The sequence below is a fragment of the Lolium perenne genome, chromosome 2 (genome assembly GCF_019359855.2).
Source record: "Lolium perenne isolate Kyuss_39 chromosome 2, Kyuss_2.0, whole genome shotgun sequence".
In the NCBI taxonomy this organism is placed as follows: domain Eukaryota; kingdom Viridiplantae; phylum Streptophyta; class Magnoliopsida; order Poales; family Poaceae; genus Lolium; species Lolium perenne.
Genome location: NC_067245.2, coordinates 232,332,524 through 232,347,433, shown reverse-complemented (window position 1 = coordinate 232,347,433; position 14,910 = coordinate 232,332,524). Strand labels below are relative to the sequence as shown.

The 14,910-nt window shown below is 44.1% G+C and overlaps 1 protein-coding gene across 1 annotated transcript; it reads left to right on the top strand.

The window, feature by feature from the left end:
* The first annotated feature begins 10,846 nt into the window (after positions 1-10,846).
* LOC127330503 (disease resistance protein RGA5-like) lies at positions 10,847-11,632 on the top strand. Its single transcript, XM_051356696.2, has 2 exons — positions 10,847-10,926; positions 11,072-11,632. The coding sequence occupies exons 1-2, from the start codon at positions 10,863-10,865 to the stop codon at positions 11,413-11,415; spliced, it is 408 nt and encodes a 135-aa protein (XP_051212656.1). The 5' UTR covers positions 10,847-10,862; the 3' UTR covers positions 11,416-11,632.
* Positions 11,633-14,910: the final 3,278 nt, after the last annotated feature.

Sequence of the window (14,910 nt, the reverse complement as noted above, 5' to 3'; positions counted from 1 at the left end):
TGTGACTTAGGAATAGCGTAAATCCCAAGCATCTAGGCGGAAATTTCCAGCACTGATACCCGAAAGGAAACACACTTTTCACCTAAGATCAAACCGCAGCCCCCGAGGGTTGGTTCCGGCTAAGCATAGCGGAATCAAGACTCAAGTTGCTTTTCCAGCTGTGCACGCCATGGATCCGCCTAACCTCGGGAGACTGTTGTACGTCCAAGTGTCATGTGCCTGATACATAAACATAAAAACATATTTGTATTAAATTGTTTCTTTGATCATGTTCAACGAACAAATGTAAGGCGGAACAAAAACGGCCTTTGAACAAATGTTTTAAAGCTGAAACTATGCAGCAGTTGAACAACATAAAACTGTCAAGGCGGAAAAAACTCGACTATCTTGAACAGTTAATGTAATTTATATGTTTTAAGCAAGTGCTGGTTTATCCGTTCTTCTGGTTTATATGCTTGACTTTTCGCGAGACGGCAAACTTTAAACACAGAACATCCGCTGAGGCGATAGCGCTTAATAGCGAAACAATCAAGAACCTCAGAAACAGAGGCCGGCTTTAAGTACCGAGATGTCACTACTAAGGAATCCACACATAAAACAACAGAAAACGTGTAGGCCAGAAAACTCAAGCTAACGCCCGAAGGCGGAAATTTTGCAGCGTACTGGAGCCTTAAGCGGCAAAAACAGTACAAAGTTTTTCACGAGCGCAAGGCAAATCGTGGGAAAGATATGACCAACAGTGAAAGCGGTAAAAGACTCAGGATATGAGTGAACCAATCTTAATCTCATGATCATACAATTTTAAAATATTAAATATAAATAGGACTTAGCTGTTTGGAGCGGAGTCAACGTCGGTCATGGTGGTTTTTCTTCGGCGTTCCGTCGAGCCGGTGCGAGATTGATTGTCGCAGTGGTCCTGTCGGTGCGGATCCACCTACCAAAATTTAGGTGTGGATCCGACTTCCAAAAATTTAGGTGCGGATCCACCTACCAAAATTTTGGTATGGATCCGGCTACAAAAATATAGATGCGGATCCGACTACCCAAAACGTAGGCACAGATCCGGCAACCAAAAATATAGGTGCGGATCCGACTACCAAAAACGTAGGCGCGGATCCGGCAACCAAAAATATAGGTGCGGATCCGACTACCAAAAATGTAGGCGCGGATCCGGCTACCAAAACCAGAATTTGAAATTTCCGGGTCTAAGGCGGATTCTTCCGTGGAAAGCTCCAGCGACTCGGATCGGATCTTTGCAGCTGCGTCCTGCTCGGCGGCGGTCGTAGCTACAGTACTTACCAGTGCGTTTCCGTCGAAATCAACGGTCTCGCAGATGAAGATGTGGAAACCGCCCGGTTCCGGCCTCCAGACGCCACAGGCCCCACGGTGGGCGCCAACTGTCGTTGCCTAATCGACGGTACCCCGGAGGAGGGATCCTCACGAGGGGGAGAAGAAGTAGGGGCCATAGGGCGGAGTGCTCTCGGGACGGTGGTACGCGATTTACCCAGCTTCGGAACACCTGCACGATGACAGGGCCTACTGCTGCTTGTCTGGAATTATCTGGGCGCTTTCGCGTTGTTACAATGAGTTGTCGTTCTGAACGTGCCTCTAAGGCTCCCAGGATCCGGCTTATAAAGGCGCACGGATCTAGGGTTTACATGGAGAGTCCTAGCCGGATTACAGGTCGCCTAACTACGGTACAAGGTCTTGCCGTGTACGTCAAGGATCTGTCTTCCTCCCTACGTCGTACTGGATCCGGGTTCCACATGGGCCTCCATGGATCCGGGTTACTCCTGGGCCTCCATGGATCCGGGTTACTCCTGGGCCTCCATGGATCCGGGTTACTCCTGGGCCTCCATAGATCCGAGTTGCACATGGACCTTCACGGATCCGACTTCCTTCGATGGTCGGTTGGGATCCGGCTTCCCTATCCTGGGCTGGACTTCATCCTTTAGGATCAACAGCAACTGGGCTGCCCGGTGGGCCATAAGCCATCACCACCATCTGTGGGCCACCCGGGCTTGCCAGAATCGGACCATGTCGATGGTATACCTATGAAGTATATCCACAACAGGCGGCGACGAGAAGGATTATGGTGAGCGGCGATAACTGCAGGGCGTCTTAAAACAGCGGCGGCAGCGGGTGGTTGCACGCAATAACTCCGGCGCGGACGGCCACGCGGCCATGCACGACGAGACGCGTACCTGCGTCGCCTGGGAAAACAGGGACGCCATTAACGTCGCTTGACCAAAGGTAGGCGACGGGGTTTTAGCCTTCCGTGCCGCTGACGGGTCGGGCCCGCGTCGGTTGGCCTCGCTTTTCGTTGTGTCCGGCGTCCCCGGAGCGTCCCCTGTGGGACGGAGACGGGCTCGGGGCGCCGGACACCGTATAGGGGCGCGCCGGACAAAAAAGGGCTTTGGGGGACGCGGCTGGAATGCTTTTTCTGTCCGGCGCGCCCCAAATCCCTTTGGGGGACGGTTTGGGGGACGCGATTGGAGATGCTCTTAGGACATGGCATCAAACCGTGGCATCTTAACGCTGTTTATACAGTATCGATGGAGAGGCAACAGTAACAACATGATTTTCTCCCATTTATCTAAACTGAGTAGTCAGCAACTCAGCATCTGAAAACTGACCGAGTTATGGTAGGCGATGATTATTGGCATGCGGGTGAGTACAGTGCACCGGAAGTCCTAGAAAGGATGCTTATTCCGGATTACGTCAATTAATGCAAATAACAAATTAGTGCTACAGAAATACACCGAGCGGAGCTAAGTAAATAAATTAACAGTCTCGTCTAACTTTAGGACTTCTGGCGTGCAAACTCAAACGTCTGCAGTCGACTAAATCCTTTTTGTTGTTGTTGTTTGGACCAACATGGTTACTAAGTATTTTAAAATGGCATGCATTTTCCTAATTAGTACGCATTTACATTTTAAGTTTTGAGTAAACAGTCTTCTACTGCATTTTGCACGTTTTCATCACATTATATGTTTTTACAATAGCACGTTTCTCTGGCATTGCAGATATTTTAGCGATTGATCATCGGTTAAGAAAATAGTAAATGTACGTCAAAAAAATAAATAGTAAATGGGTATTCAGAAGTTAAACCCACAAATATGATGTGCTGAGTTTTGTAGAGGAATGGTTTTTGGACCTAGCTTTACAGAACTAAAGTAGCATTGGCAGGTTGCTAGGGTAACCGGATTGCGACAAAGTTCACAAAAAGAACGGACCCAAAACCCTGAGAGATAAGCCATGGAAAACTCTAGAAAAAGGCTGACCTTCGCGAAGGGAAGGCAACTCGCTCCGCACGCGACAAGTGGCGCGTTGTGGTGCCAGAAAATCCCTGGGAAGTGGTCTCCCTGCTCGTCACGTGTCGCAAGGGGAAGCAAGGTGGGGATGGGGGAGGAGAGAGAAGACTGGGTTGTGTCAGTTTTTCCCTTTTTTCTTCTAGATTCGTTTTTTTCAAAATGAAATATCTTGAGAACCGTAAGTCCAAATTGCGAACCGTTTTCACTTTTGAGATCCTCGCGTCGAGATCTTCGAAACTAGATCCCATGTTGATAGGTTTGGAGATACTTTTTTTGTACTTCCAATAGTAGTATGATTGTACCTGTGGTGTGTACCTAACTGTACCCGTATTTCAACTGAAAAGTACTTCTGTTTTTAGTGTGTTTGGTGCAGTTTTTCCCTTTACTCGCTAATTGTACTCGCCAGTGTGCGGGACTGTACCTGTACTTACGCGCGATCACTCGTCTCGTACCTTTGTACGTACGTACATGTACTTGCTTGTGTTCACGATCGTACTCGCCAGTATGCGCGTTTGTACCGCTCGTCTGTGTGATTGTAGTTGTACTCGTTCGTGTGTTCAATCAGACTCGTGTGTTGTGCGTGATCTGTACTCGCTCGTGTGCGTGAATCGTACTGCTCGTGTGCGTAATCGCACTGCTCGTGTGCAGAATCATGCACCTGCTCGTGTGCGTGATTGTATTTGTACTCGCTCGTGTAGTCAAGTGTACTCGTGTGGTGTGCGCGCGATCAGATTTCGCCGTTTCAGACGATCAGATTTTCGGTCGTGTCGCCATCACATTTCGCCGCACGACGACTTACCCGTACTTGCTCGGGTGTGCATGTGTACCTCTCACGTGCACACACGAGGACTCCGTATCTTGTAGACTTGCAACGGGAGCACTTTGTACCTAACGCCGATGTATTTCTTCCTAGCTAGCTTATACGTGATGCATGTACTTCTACCTAGCTAGCTTGATTTAATCGATGGATCGTACCAGCTGACTAATTCAATCGATCGTGGGGTGCACCGCGCGAAAGGCGGAGTTCTTTTCACGTACGCAGCCGGGTACACCGTATGCGCGGAAGAAACTTACGCGCTGCGGGACGCTGACTTCCCGCTGGGAAGGTCGGTCTTTACCTAAGGACACCCATAAGCCATAGTAAAAGTGTTGAAACTCTAATACACACCGTAACAACACCACACCCACCAACGGCCCGTCTCATTTTGGACATCAGAAGTATCCGCTTTTCTTCATTTGGGTCAAATCACGGACATAAAATTGATCGTCTCGTCCTGCTTGCCTGTTTAAGTCGGGGCAGTGTCTCAGCGGCCGACGCATGAAATGGAAGACACCACATTTTGTTTTATTCTGAGATGAAAAATGTCTCGTAGAAAAATGACAAAGAAAAAGGAAGAACAGAAGGTACATAAAAAATAAAAAAAGAAGATGAAGTCTTTCATGTCGGAGACTTTGTCACCTGGGCCCGGAACCCATGCTGCCAGTGGCCACAAGCTGTTGGAATTTGGCCTTGGGCCTTATCCCATAGTTCAATACAAATTCTGATTTTTTTTGGTCCATGTGGGTATGATAAGTGGTGGAACTAAAGTTTAGTTCCACCTTGCTAGTTGACACATGTGGAGTGGTTATAAGGGGGTTGTTTTAGTCCTTCCAAACGAGTGAGAAGAGAGAGAGAGAGAGAGTCCTCGGGCACTCCTCCTCCTCAGCCATCCGCCTCGCCACGACGTGGGTTGAGGGTTTATTTTTTCTATTCAGGAAATTAATTGTGTAATTAATTACGAGTCATTAACGGATGCGTTACATACTCGAATGTTGGTTGCGCCCCATGATCTTCGTGAACAGAACTATATAGGCGCGGGCGCAAACTCTAGCCGCATGTACAGACTGATAACCTCCAAGTGCAGGGGATCAACGTAGTACAATTCGATAAGTATTTGAGTGTCGAACCCACGATGAGCTGAAGGTAACTATCTATTATCTAAAGCTCTATAATCCACTTATATGGTTTTCTATGCAAAGCTAGCATCTATAGTGTGTGCGTAAAAAGATTTCTACTACAAAATTATGAGTGCTAAAATTAAAATGTAATAAGTAAAACTAACGCAAGATATGTAAAGTAATATGAAGTGGAGTAAGAGAAAGTAACTCAATGCAGTAAGTGTCTTGACAAATTACTATTTCATTTGATTGGTTGTCACAATTAGTGAAGCACAAAGATAATATTTTTATTATTTTTTCTAAGGAGGAGTCATGAATAGGTGTTGCTATATACATGAGCAAATACATCCCTAGTGATTGATTCCAAAGACAATTAAGAGCAGATAAGGAAATTATTAAGACATAAAGTCCAACCACCGCATTTAGATCTAAGGGCTTGTTTGGTTCCCAGCCACATTTTGCCAAGTCTAACTTTGGCAAGTGTGGCAGTCACAAAAGTGTGGCTAGGATTTTGGAAGCCACAAAGTGTGGCAAAAGTTGGCAAAAAATTCACTCTATGACAAGTGGACCATATAAATAGTGAAGTGTGGCAGCTCCAAAGTGTGGCAAGAACCAAACACATGCCAAATTGCCAAACTTTGGCTTGGCAAAGTATGGCTGGGAAATAAACAGGCCCTATGTTTTTCAGGATAATACCCCCGTTGATTAACCATGAATTAATACAACATGTATCTCTAAAACTTGGGATTCAATTTTTGTCAAACTCCGGCTATTCCTCATCCTATCAACATGCAACGGTGACAACATTGTGCATCCCCCAACATATGTGTGCACTCATATGTTAGTACAACAAGATCATCATAGAAGATAACATATACTTGTATGCAACCAATAACAAACTATATCACAATTGTCAAAAATAAGGCACTACTCAAACATCAACATAGAGATACAATAGATGATGGGAAAATAATATATTTCATGATACATCATGTTTGCCAAGAGACTACAAAGGGTAGATGAAGATGTTGATGTGCAAGTTGATTAAGAGGTGCAGCCCGTGGAGGAGATGAAGCGGCGCCGGCGGCTCCCAATGGGTGGCGGCTGCCCTTGGGGGCAGAGGCCCTTTGCCCCCTCTTTTTCCTTGGACTTGGTGCTGGTATGGAGGAGGTTTCCCCCCTCCTTGGTGGCCGCCAAGGAGGAGGATTTTCGTCATAATGGATGGATGCCTCCAAAAGTAAGGTTTCCTCTCAATATATAGAGGTGGAGATATGCAATCTTGGCCATATGATGGATGCCCCTTTGATCCGAGTACTCTTGGGCACCTCTAGAACCTTCCTAGGACTCCCATATGTCCTTTATGAGCCCATAAATTCGTGGTTTGGCCGAATCACTCAAGTATGGAAAGAGTTTGAGTCAATCACGTCACAAATTTCCGGGTTCCGAAACTACCTCTGTACCCTTCCGTAAAAGGGGCATAGATTTCACATACAAACTATGTTTGGGGCATTCTTTATGTAAAATTAAACTTCTGCAAATTCTCCACAACTTCTATTTCTAGCACGTTTTCCGTTTGAGGCTATCTTCGGGTCTGTTTTGGACGAACTTTAAAAGTATCCTGGAGGGACAGATTTAAGCAAACTCCAGATTTCACCATGATGACTGGTTTCCTTCCATATTTACCTATTTCCTACACAACAATTTTTTTTAAAAAACTTATGCACTTTTGCAACTATTAATATTTTAGTCCCAATAAATATAATAATTTTCAATATAATAAAGATTTTAGTACAATGAACTACAAAGTTCATGCATGTATTTTACTTGCATCAACATCCCCAAGCTTAACCTATGCATGTCCTCGAGTATAAAAGTGGTAAAACTAACATGTGCTTTGGAGTTTATTGCATTGCTTCTATATCATTATCATGCACGGTTTCACAAGATTCAGTCATAAAAAAAATAAGCAAATGAGCTATAAAGTGATATCTCTTACATTCTACAATTCATGCTTAATAACAAGTGGCATTTGAGCCAATAAATGACAATTATTATGGACCATAAAGCATGCTTGGATGAACCTATAGAATTTTCTTTGGAAGATTAATTTTCTTTTCTTTGAATACTTTTGACTCTTTTGACTCTTGAATACAAAAACTAAGTAGGAAATACATGTGTTAGTCCTCCAATAAAAATAAAATATGAACGAGACAATAAAGTAATGTTTTGAGATATGTAGTTCATGTCAACTGTACTCATAAAGATGGGGTCCAAGTGATTCTTTTTTACTGTGTTTTAGAGATCCTATGGTTTATGTGCTTAACAACTTACAAGTTGGATGTCTCATGCCTCCTAGTAATGAACACCCACACCTCGTGTTACTTAATTTTAGATTACCCATAGACCTTCTTCATGTGGCCACAGTTGAAGGACAAGAAACCGGAGAAGACGAAGACCGAGGAGTCAGAGGGGAAGAAGCTGCAAGTGGCCGCACAACCGCTGCCACAGTGTTACCCTGGTTGAGTGGTTGCTACCATTGCCCTCTGATGTCATAGACAATGGTCGTATATGACGAGTCCGCTGCTTGCTCCATCATGTGATTTCTAGAAAATTGTGGGAGTACTATCTAGAAAGAGGCCATACCTTTGTTGACACTTCCAAGTGGTTTTTGGTTGTGTATTGTGTGCATCGCATTGTGAGAGAAAAATATAGATCGTCCATGCATCTATCATTACTAGAAATCACTACCCAGATATCGTGTCCAAAATTCTTTAATTCATATGTTCCATTTATCGTCTAGATATATTTGGAGCTCGATCATCACCTAACACAGGGTCCAAAGCTTTTAAATTCGGTAATCTACACAATTTTTTTACTCGGCGGGGTAATTAGTGTCACAAATGCATAACTAGAGGATAAACGGTGTAATTTACTCTTTCTTACAATTAAGTGTAACTTTACATTTACATATATGCAAGTGGCCATATGCCCATTTCTTCTCCAACTTTAGGTTTTCTACAGTGCAACTCAAATGTAAGCAGTCGACTATATAGTTCTTTTTTTTGGATCACCATGATTACTAAGTATTTTAAAATGGCATTTTGCTAATTACTAGACATTTTTTGAGTAAACAATTTTTCTACTGTATTTTGCTCGTTTTCATTGCAGTACATGTTTTTACAATGGCATGTTTCTCCGGCATTGCAGATAATTTAGAGTTTGTTCATCAATTAAGAAAATCGTAGACATGTATTAAGAAGTTAAACCGACAATAATCATGTGTGATTTTTGTAGAGGAATGGTCTTTGGAGTTAGCTTACATAAATCAAGGTACCATTGGCAGGTTGCTAAGCAGATTGCGACAAAGTTCACAAAAATAGAACCCACAACCATGAAAGATAAGCCATAATAAAAGTATTAAAACAATACTAAACACGGCGGCAACATCCCATTCCATGGCCCATTCCGAAATGAAAAGTATCCGCCTTCCACTCCATAGTGGGCATAAGCCACCTAGTGCATGTTCCGAGGCATATGTCAAAGCTTACTGAGAACCCCCTTTTGCCCATGCTGGAAAAAGTATTCTGCGAGCGTAACTTTAGCCTTAGGGCTTGTTTGGTTCAAAGAAATTTCATAAAATTTTGGAAAATTCTATTCAGAGATATTTGTTCTCCTATAGAGGTTGTTTGGTTTGTACTATTTGCATTCGTAAGAATTTTTTCTAAGGTCTAATTTGTATGAATTCGTAGGAAAATTTCGATTAGATCCAATCTGAAGATCTTTTTTTTTCCTTTTTTCTATGACAAAATATGGTATATGCACACAATCATTTAGAAAAAAAGTATGTTTTTGTCCTGTAACTCAACCTATTTGTATTTTTTTCCTATTTCCACTTAATTTTTGGAAATCCTGCAAACTATACATGCTGACAGTTGCACATTTTCTAGAATGTAGTCTTCCGGCCCCTACGTTCCTCTTACACTTGCAAATCCTCAGTACATTCACAAATTACTCGAAATCAATTGTTGAGGTGCATCCCAACCAGCCATCCCTTTCCCTCCTTGCGCCTTGCAAAGTGGAGAGAAGTCCATATTACCCCCCTAAACTTGTCTTAAAGTTCATCTTATAACCCTTAATTTTGAGTTGGTTCAAGTTTCAACCCTAAGCTAAGAAAACCGTTCGGAATACACCCTTCCACCGTTTCAACTTGAATTTACCCAGATTTGATTGCCATGTCAGCCGGTTTTTTCCGTATGCCAACTCAACTATACGTATCTCTTCATACATGCATACGGAAGAAAAGTAGTCTCTCCGTGACTCGTGTCTATCGCGAGAAACATGGTCACAAGAAACCTAGCGACTTCCAGCGCCGTCAGGGCGCCATCGGCCAGTTGTCCTTCTGAGGCAGCCCGCTGCCACTGTTCTACTGCCCAAGACGGCCGTCCACGCGCAGCTCCTTCCCAGGTCGCCGTCCGCCGTCCGCCGCACTACACACTACACATGCTGCTAGGGCTGGCGGGGTTCCATCGCCATTGACCAGCACTTTGGATGCAAATTGGTGAGTACCAATATACTGATCAACAGCTGCACGTATGGATGTTCTCAGTATACTGATCAACAGCTCCCGAACGCGCGCGTATTACTTGGCGGCCTGGGCAGCACTACGGCGGCGGAGGCGGACGACGACTGTCTAGCCAGCGGCACGACGGTGGCGGACGGCGATTGTATTGTCAGCAACACGGTGGCGGGCAGAGCAGGAGCACGGCAGCAGCCTCGGTCAGAATATGGCGGCACTGTGGCAGTATGTTTGGACTCACAGTAGGAGTTCTACGAAGAGATCTCTTGTATTAATACGCGTACTGTACGAGGAGATCCGGCTAAAAGCAGTGTAAATGGTGGAGGGGTGTATTCCGAACGGTTTTCCTAGCTTAGGGTTGAAACTTGAACCAACTTGGAATTAAGGGTTGTAAGTTGAACTTTCAAACAAATTTAGGGGGGTAATATGGACTTCTCTCTGCAAAGTGTTGTACTAGTTGATTGGTCTCACTCTCACTCACCTGTTCGTCTGTTCCTAGACACAGCAAGCAAGGATGTTTTCCTCAACACATCTTCACTCCACGACCGATTCCACGGTAAGCGGGCGTGTTGCTCACTCAGAGCTGTTCGCCTGCGCACGCCACCCCCGCCGCAACTCGATCGTCCTGTCAAGTGGCAGCGGCATGCGCGCCGGCAGAGACGAGACAGCTCCCTGCGGCCGCCGCATATCCACGGCCTCGTACGTAGCTGTCCGCTGGGGCTGGGCCACGGAGAGACGACTAAAAGGACAATGGGATTGGCCCTTAGCGGTTGATAGTTTGCTCTGCGCGCCTATATAAGAGTGGGAGATCTGTAAGTTCGATCAATTCAGCTCCAATTCCTAACCAATAGGCATCCAGTCCGTAACATCGACTCTTCTAAATGAAGGCAAGGCGCGTCAGTTTTAATTACTTGTCGTCCCGCTTGTTTAATCAGCAGCTTTAGCAGCGTCGATTTGAAGAATGTCTCGATGATTACCCGGTTGTTTTTTCTCTTATTGTTGCTGTCGTCGTTGTGCAGCAAAAGATTGTTATCATGGTGAGCATGCCGTGCGGCAAGTGCAGGGCCAAAGCCATGGAGCTCGCCGCGAGGACAACCGGTATATGTATTGGCCTTTAGTGCTTGTCTTTCTTGTGGAATTTGCCCTTCGATCGGGTGAACCACGTTGCTGTGACTGTAACTCAGTCCTCAGGAACAACTCCTAATCATATCTGTAGGATGCTAATATGGTCAGGTGAATGCAGGTGTGATCTCGGTAGCGATAACTGGCGACTACGCGGACCGACTGGAGGTGATCGGCGACGGCGTTGATCTGGTCTGCCTCGTCAGCTGCCTGCGCAAGAAGGTTGGCCGGGCCGTGATCCTGCAGGTGGAGCCTCAAGTCAAGGACAAGAAACGGGAGGAGGAGACGAAGCCCGCTGAGAAGAAATCAGAGGAGAAGACGAAGCCCGCTGAGAAGTCGGAGGAGAAAACGCCGCAAGTGCCCGCACACCCGCTGCCGCAGTGTTACCCTGGTTGCTACCATTGCCCGCCGGCGTCACAGACTATGGTCGTCTACGACGAGCCTGCTGCTTGCTCGATCATGTGATTTCTAGAAAATAGTGGGAGTACTATGTCCAGAAAGAGGCCATCCCTTGTTGACACTTCCAAGTGGTTTTTGGTTGTGTCTTGTGTGCATCGCATGGAGAGACAAAAATAGCGATTCATGCATCTATATATCATTACTAGAAATCACTACCCACATACTGTCTAGACCGTGCAATTCAGAATTGTCTACAGTACCAAAATGCTTAAGAACTATACATATACAATGAATTGATGTAAATGTCACATTTGGTCCGTGGAGGTATGTGATTTCCCTCTTTTTTATTTTCATCAAATTTAAGGGTATCCGGTGTGCGTAGACATCTATTTAAACTAAACTGATCACAGTTGAAAAAAGTAATGTAAGTTCACAAAAGACTGTCTAAATTTAGGACCAATTGCAAATATATTTATCGTGACATCTGTTGTACCCACCGGTGCCATAGATGGTCATCTCCGATGAGTCTGATGCCGCTTTGAGATTCATGTAGTCTTTTATATGTTTTTCAAAGCGTGTGATGTTTAGAATATTACATAATTTTTATTCATGGTTTATTTTAGTTACTCAAGGTTTTATTTTGTTTCAAAATAAACTATCGTGTTTCACCGTATTAGAAAACTATATCGCACAAATCTCAAAGCAAAATTCATGGTAGATCTATGCAAGAACCAACTAAGCATGGCATAAACTCATACCTTTTATGGTATATACTCAAAATCGTGTGCTTGAGCAATATAGGTTTTTTTGAAAAAAGGCACAAGAGTATCAGGACATTTTGATGTCCCTCAAAAAGTGAGAAGATAGAAATGGTTTCCGGTATTTTTAAACATTGTTTTTGAAATCCATACTAGAAAGAGGAGGTCCACTTTCGTACGGTGTGTGTGTGTGGAGGCGGGGGTCAACCACGTACACATGAAAATCTTTGCACCCACTTTTCCATCCTATGCTGAGAGAGAAATCCCAAATCTTCATGTCCTCTATTGTCTCCTAGGTCTGGATCAATTACCAGTGTTGCCCGGTGATACGTCTCAAACGTATCTATAATTTCTTATGTTCCATGCTACTTTTATGATGATACTCACATGTTTTATACACATTATATGTCATTATTATGCATTTTCCGGCACTAACCTATTAACGAGATGCCGAAGAGCCAGTTGATGTTTTCTGCTATTTTTGGTTTCAGAAATCCTAGTAAGGAAATATTCTCGGAATTGGACAAAATCAACGCTCAGGGGCCTATTTTGCCACGAAGCTTCCAGAAGACCGAAGAGAAGACGAAGTGGGGCCACGGGGCGCCGCCACACTAGGGCGGCGCGGCCTACAGGGGGCCCGCACGGCCCTGGCGTGTGGGGCCCCCATGACTCCTCCGACTCTGCCATTCCGCCTACTTAAAGCCTTCGTCGCGAAACCCCCAGTACCGAGAGCCACGATACGGAAAACCTTCCAGATACGCCGCCGCCGCCAATCCCATCTCCGGGGATTCAGGAGATCGCCTCCGGCACCCTGCCGGAGAGGGGAATCATCTCCCGGAGGACTCTACACCGCCATGGTCGCCTCCGGATTGATGAGTGAGTAGTTCACCCCTGGACCATGGGTCCATAGCAGTAGCTAGATGGTCGTCTTCTCCTTATGTGCTTCATTGTCGGATCTTGTGAGCTGCCTAACATGATCAAGATCATCTATCTGTAATGCTATATGTTGTGTTTGTTGGGATCCGATGGATAGAGAATACTATGTTATGTTGATTATCAATCTATTACCTATGTGTTGTTTATGATCTTGCATGCTCTCCGCTGTTAGTAGAGGCTCTGGCCAAGTTTTTACTCTTAACTCCAAGAGGGAGTATTTATGCTCGATAGTGGGTTCATACCTCCATTAAATATGGGACAGTGACAGAAAGTTCTAAGGTTGTGGATGTGCTGTTGCCACTAGGGATAAAACATTGATGCTATGTCCGAGGATGTAGTTATTGATTACATTACGCACCATACTTAATGCAATTGTCTGTTGTTTGCAACTTAATACTGGAAGGGGTTCGGATGATAACCTGAAGGTGGACTTTTTAGGCATAGATGCATGCTGGATAGCGGTCTATGTACTTTGTCGTAATGCCCAATTGAATCTCACAATATTCATCATATCATGTATGTGCATTGTCATGCTCTCTTTATTTGTCAATTGCCCAACTGTAATTTGTTCACCCAACATGCTATTTATCTTATGGGAGAGACACCTCTAGTGAACTGTGGACCCGGTCCATTCTTTTAATCGAATACAATCTACTGCAATACTTGTTTTACTGTTTTCTGCAAACAATCATCATCCACACTATACATCTAATCCTTTGCTACAGCAAGCCGGTGAGATTGACAACCTCACTGTTTCGTTGGGACAAAGTACTTTGGTTGTGTTGTGCAGGTTCCACGTTGGCGCCGGAATCCCTGGTGTTGCGCCGCACTACACTCCGTCACCAACAACCTTCAACGTGCTTCTTGACTCCTACTGGTTCGATAAACCTTGGTTTCTTACTGAGGGAAAACTTGCTGCTGTACACATCATACCTTCCTCTTGGGGTTCCCAACGGACGAGTGCTTTACCGACACAAGGAAGCTACTTTCTGGCGACGTTGATCCCACGTCAACTCCCACGTCAGCAGCTCTTTTTCTGGCGCCGTTGCCGGGGAGATCAAGACACGTTGCAAGGGGAGTCTTCACAATCCAATCTCTTTACTTTATTTTTGTCTTGCTTTATTTTATTTACTACTTTGTTTGCTGCACTAAATTAAAACACACAAAAAAATTAGCTGCTAGTTTTACTTTACTTGCTATCTTGTTTGCTATATCAAAAACACAACAAAAAATTAGTTACTTGCATTTACTTTACTTATTTCATCATGTTTCCTCCTAAGTTCACTCTAAAAGACATACCGGTAGGACAAGGGTCTATCATTGGAAGAGATAATATAGAGGAATTTTTCACTCATGTTAGTATGGTTGAAGATTTTGAAGATAGACACTTGGTAGAACTTGCTCCTACTTATGAAATTGCTGCTGCTTCTTTAGTACACATGATAGAAGCTAAATTTGTTAATCTCAATCCTATAATACAACATATGTTTCTTACACTAGGAGATATGGAAGAAGGAGAAAAGAAAGATTTTATTTTAGAAACCCTTCTCAAAGAATTTGGAGGTATAGCAAGAGAAGCTAGAAAAGTTTTTACTAAATATAATATGCTTGGCTCTTATACCAACGTTGCCAGTATCCTTGAAAAGATGGGTATGGATAGAATAAAGTACACTAATAATGTTAATAATGGTGGGGAGATTAAAGTACCGATACCTATTAAAATCCTAGGAATGCATGAAGCACTAGAAAAGAATTTTGATTGGATTGTTCCTGAAAATTTGTTTGATGAGAGTAGCAAGCCTAAGGGTAATGAAAATGGAGCCTCTGAAACTTACATAGATAATATACAATGCATTGTTGAGAAAAC

What these genes read in the sequence shown, in the direction of transcription:
- LOC127330503 (XM_051356696.2), top strand. Translation starts at nt 10,863, where the DNA reads ATGGTGAGCATGCCGTGCGGCAAGTGCAGGGCCAAAGCCATGGAGCTC. An exon ending in GCTCGCCGCGAGGACAACCG is followed by an intron (nt 10,927 to 11,071) that starts GTATATGTATTG and finishes AGGTGAATGCAG; the next exon opens with GTGTGATCTCGGTAGCGATA.